At 31.0% G+C, this 4,829-nt stretch overlaps 2 protein-coding genes across 3 annotated transcripts; one reads left to right on the top strand and one right to left on the bottom strand.

Annotated features, from left to right (window-relative positions):
• Nucleotides 1-690: 690 nt before the first annotated feature.
• LOC108772934 (protein C10) lies at nt 691-1,545 on the bottom strand. Of its 2 annotated transcripts, none has more exons than XM_018538603.1 (3): nt 1,321-1,545; nt 975-1,151; nt 691-896 (listed from the first exon to the last, which is right to left on the bottom strand). In XM_018538603.1, the coding sequence occupies exons 1-3, from the start codon at nt 1,358-1,360 to the stop codon at nt 763-765; spliced, it is 351 nt and encodes a 116-aa protein (XP_018394105.1). In that variant the 5' UTR covers nt 1,361-1,545; the 3' UTR covers nt 691-762. The 2 variants fall into 2 exon arrangements, with proteins under 2 accessions (XP_018394105.1, XP_018394104.1); XM_018538602.1 differs by having other exon boundaries at nt 691-899.
• A 749-nt stretch (nt 1,546-2,294) lies between these two features.
• LOC108772932 (nudC domain-containing protein 3) lies at nt 2,295-3,496 on the top strand. Its single transcript, XM_018538601.1, has 4 exons — nt 2,295-2,439; nt 2,504-3,068; nt 3,141-3,329; nt 3,404-3,496. Exons 1-4 carry the CDS (start codon nt 2,342-2,344, stop codon nt 3,494-3,496), a joined length of 945 nt encoding a protein of 314 aa, XP_018394103.1. The 5' UTR covers nt 2,295-2,341.
• Nucleotides 3,497-4,829: the final 1,333 nt, after the last annotated feature.

Consider the following 4,829-nt stretch of genomic DNA (forward strand, 5'->3'; position numbering starts at 1 on the left):
AATTTAAAAATATAAACGATTATACAAGCCATTGTGCCTGTTGAATATAGGATGATGTACCACACCATCCTGTATATTCTGATTTTGTTTATGTAGATCTGTATCTTTTTTCTACCTATTTTATTTAAGTAATTAATGTATAAATCATGATATATACATAGCTTCATCCCTGTGCGAACAGTGGAATTTTTTGTTTAGCTTTTAGAGCTCATGTAATTGCAGGAAAAAGAATTTAAAGAACATTTATATAAATAAATATTATATATTTTAGTAGATTATAATGATATACTTATTAATAATTATATAAATAAATTATAAAAATTTTTAAGTTTTTTCAAATTAAATATTTTAAATTCCTTTGGTACTTTTCTCCAGATTCGTATATACAGATTTGATTACATTAGCTGAAATCCATATATTTAATTAAATTGTTCTATATAATAATAGAGAAAGAACACTGCAATATTTTCATTAATACTTCAAATAAAAGGATTTTTTTTTATGTAAACATTCCTATCAAGATATTACAAAACAGATTTTAGTGACCAGTTTAGCAAAATATTTAAAAAAAATGTGTGTATATATATATATATATAATGAACAAATTTATATACAACATTCATTATCTTTTTTTATAAAGATGCATAGGATAATTTTTTCTTCACTTTTTCTATAGAAATTATCCTTATTTTATTAATTTAACAGTCTTTAGATAAAAATGATATACATATGGATTTTTTAGATGAGAGACCTCGTTTTAATCTAAAGAGATGCTTCAGTCGAAGAGTTTATTGTAACTGGTGGAAGGAAGTATGAACGGACCTGACTATGTAGCTGTGCTATTTCAGCATCCTCTCTTTCTAAAGCCCGAATGAGCTGTGCGAATTGTACAGTACCTGCTTTGTGTACACATAATTAATTCTTTAACTTTACTTTTATCATATTTACTTTTATTGTACTCATAATCTACGTACCTTCTCTTCCTTCTGGAAATCCGTAATTTTTTATGACATTCATTTGAATCTGTGTTACTAGTGGGAACACAAATTGCATCATTTTCAACATTTCATTGCCGGAACTTTCCTTCGCTTCTGTGAGCTTTTGCAAGTTCTCGGGTGTATTTAATGCTGTCAAAACATCTGTCAATATGGCTGAAAGAAGAAAAATATTTATTCATATGTTTACCATTATATTTCATATAATCATGTTTAATATACAAATATTTATTTACATTTAAGTTACCGATAAACTCATATAATAAATGCGTTGAATTGTAATAACATACAATTTTCTATAAAAAGATTTTAGATTTCTAATTACCTTTCGCAGTTTCCAATGTAAAACCAGGAACGTTTGCCATAATTAATGTACCAGAATATAACCGAGGATCGTTTTTCCTCGGTTTTTCTATCACTACAGTTGAACCGCTAATTACGTGTAGTAAACTAAAATCTTGCAGATCACTATTTAATGTTGTAGCTAAATCGACAAATATTTTATATATAAAATTTTTCACATATAATATTCAGCAGCAAAAATAAACTGTTCCTTTTTCAGATTATTATATGTAATTTATTATACGAGATTTCATTCACTAACAGTTAATAATTATTTCTTTCACGAGACTACTGATAAAACTGCAGTACTTTGATTTATTTATATTTATTTCTAAATGACAGCCAATCCGTAGATCGCATGCATCAAATCACATTTGACATTTTCGAGAGCGTCAGATGGCAAGAGAACGCGCCATCTTGTCAAACCTTGTCGAGAGTAAAATTTAGGTCTGTTCTTTTTAGCCGAATTTCTTGCACCGTTTTCTTTTTCTTTTTATATTGAAAAAAGAGAAAAGATAAACGATAAACTAAAAAGAACAGGCTTTAGTAAGCTTTGCACTTTATATCTTCTCTTTTCTTCTTTCTATTATACTATCTCATTTTAAGTGCAGAAAGCACAGTACAAAGTGCAAGTAGTGCAACTTGCAAAGTGTAACATAAAAGAAAAAAATTTCATTTTGCGGTTATTCGACGATACTGAAATATTTTCAAAGATAAACAAACAGATGATAATTTTTCGCACAGATTTAGAGAATCTAGAGAATTTCAGAGAAAGAATTTTGAAAGAAGATTTAACTAGAATTTGATCAAGTATATGTATCAACTACTTTATTATTTTCAACATATAATGATTCTCGGAGTATAGGTTAATATAAACATCTTTAGAAATTTGGACTGATAGCAGAAACGCGAGTGCGTTCGAGATAATTGAATTTTCTCGAGCGAATAATTAGCCCCTTTTATAATAAATATCTGTAGAACTTGGTAGAGAGATCTTTGCAATCATGGGATCCAATCACGATCAAACATTTTTACACATACTTCGTGAAGAAAAAAATATCAGTAACTTTTTGGACTCCTTTTTTGGATTTTTATATAGATGGTAAGTATCAGAAGTATTGGTGCTTTAAATAAAATTTTGTTTTACATAAATTTCATAATATCAGCACAGACTTTTATGTCGAATCAAACTCGGAGCAAAAATTGGGCTTCCCACCAGGAATAACAGAGAAACTTGTATTAAGTACCATGTACAAGTGGAAGAGCACTACAAATTTACAAAAGACAACATTGCCTGTAATTGATAATACAAACAGCAGCAGTACATCAAACCAATTAATTTCAACACATAATGAGAATTGTAGACTTATGCCATCAGTGGCACAGGAAATTGAAATTGATTCATGCAATAAATTCAATAATATTAAACCATCCTCCATAGAATCTAAGATAGATCATATATCAGACAGTTACAATGGAGCTATAAGAGAAAATTATACCTGGACCCAGACTCTCAATGATTTGGATGTAATTATAAAAATACCAAAACATATAAAAGCATCTAAAGATACAGTCAAAGTTGACATAAGTTCAAATGAAATCAAAATTGATGGAAAGTCTTCTGTTTCATCAGTAAATTCTGAGTGGGAGAACATTTTCAATGGCAAACTGAGTTTTAAAATTCGAAAAGATGAATCTATATGGAGTATTGAAACTGGGAAACAAATTAGTGTGCGTTAATATAAAACACGTTCAATTTAAATCTTCAAAATTGGTATCTATATATTCTATTTGTATTTATAGATTCATCTTGAAAAAGCTATGGAAAGATGGTGGGAAGCCTTAATTATTGATGAACCAAAGATTGACTTAAACAAGATTGACTGTTCGAAACATTTTGACGATATGGCGCCAGAGGAACAGATGAAAGTGCAGGAATTAATGTGGAATCAGCAACAGAAAATCTTAGGCAAACCGACATCTGAACAAATTGTAATTATCCATATCTGATTAATATGTAAAAAATGTAGAATATTTATTATAATTTATAAATAATGTATTTATAGAAGATGGAGGCCACCCTGAAACAGGCATGGAATGCGAGAGGATCGCCTTTCCTGGGTACACCTTATGATCCTTCTATTTTAAAGTACAATTAACATATTTTAATATATTTTTTAAAATTACAATATTTATATATATCTCAGATATAAAAAATCAGATTATGCTTATATTACATAATATTTATATCAAAATATTTATAGTGTAATTATTTTATATATATATATATGTATATATGTATAATATACACAGCAATTTTATTGCTTAGAAAGTTTCTATTTTAATATTCTGAACATTTTGTCTTATATATTAAATATATTATATATATTTAATATTAAAAGAATTACGAAAAATAACAAAATATTTTTAAATAAAATAATGCAAATAGATGTTGCAGTTTAAAAGAGCAATCCCAAATAAATAAATTATTTTTTAGTAATGTCAATCTGTTGATAATGATAATATATATTTTATATTAAAAAAATAGCGAAAAGGCTTCCCTTTTTAGAAATAAATAGCGTTTACGAAAGCAAAGAGCTGACGATCTGGATCTCGGCGATACCCTGTAAAATCACGAACGATCCGAGAGTTCACAGAATGCGCGGAATCCTACGCTTTTCCCTGGTGTTTATGCTGACTTTATATCACAATAGTGGTGGGATCGTTCGCCACAGAGACGAGGCAGGAGCGGTTCGCACAGGTACACAGCCTCGAAGAAACTGTTCTCATTTCGTTGAACGCGCTCGCAACTTTCCTAAGCTTTTACTTCGACCGATTCTAAACAGAGTTAGATATATAGCGACGACCTGATAATCGGCATGTAAAGATACATCTTTTATATTGACGAGATGACGTTATGTTACTCCAATAGCTGTTATCGAGAAACTGCGTCCTCTTCCTTTCTCGTAGGAATACAAAATATTTTATAGAAAGTGTTAAGAAAATTCAAATGAAGCTAACGATTTGATCAAATCTTTAACGGCAGAATATGCTAATGAGACTCGAGACGGATATAATGTTGGAGAATTCGATCTCCTATTTTGCAGAAATCTACTTCGTATCAAACGTTTTACGCAAAGGAAAACGTCACCTCGTCGAAATGGAAACGTTGCAATTGTGTTCGTTTTAAACGCGCTAGGTGTACCGCCGTGGCAATGTTGATAGTATACACCGCCGCGATAATATCCTCAGGAATTCCTGCGATAAGACTCGACAATTCTTCCCTCCCACGTCATCATCAGCGCCAGGTGCAACGGCGACAGGTCGAGCGCGTTGAGCACCGCTGCAGGTAAAACACAGGTAATATACCTGCCCGAGGCTACGAGTCCATCCCCACCTGGGGTCCGGTTCTCTCTCCTTGCTCTCTCGGCCGGCTCTCCGGCTGGCTTTCCTTCGAGGTGAGTCGAGAGTCAAGCCGTTAGTATCGTTGCC

This window comes from Cyphomyrmex costatus, unplaced genomic scaffold (genome assembly GCF_001594065.2).
Source record: "Cyphomyrmex costatus isolate MS0001 unplaced genomic scaffold, Ccosl1.0 scaffold193, whole genome shotgun sequence".
NCBI lineage: Eukaryota > Metazoa > Arthropoda > Insecta > Hymenoptera > Formicidae > Cyphomyrmex > Cyphomyrmex costatus.

Excerpts from the sequence above, each read along its gene's own strand:
- LOC108772934 (XM_018538602.1), bottom strand. The coding sequence starts at position 1,360 with ATGGCAAACGTTCCTGGTTTTACATTGGAAACTGCGAAAG. Across the intron at positions 1,152-1,320 it reads TACATTGGAAACTGCGAAAG|CCATATTGACAGATGTTTTG; the intron begins GTAATTAGAAAT and ends TTCTTCTTTCAG. Across the intron at positions 900-974 it reads ATTTCCAGAAGGAAGAGAAG|CAGGTACTGTACAATTCGCA; the intron begins GTACGTAGATTA and ends GTGTACACAAAG.
- LOC108772932 (XM_018538601.1), top strand. The coding sequence starts at position 2,342 with ATGGGATCCAATCACGATCAAACATTTTTACACATACTTCGTGAAGAA. Across the intron at positions 2,440-2,503 it reads TTTGGATTTTTATATAGATG|CACAGACTTTTATGTCGAAT; the intron begins GTAAGTATCAGA and ends TCATAATATCAG. Across the intron at positions 3,330-3,403 it reads AACCGACATCTGAACAAATT|AAGATGGAGGCCACCCTGAA; the intron begins GTAATTATCCAT and ends ATGTATTTATAG.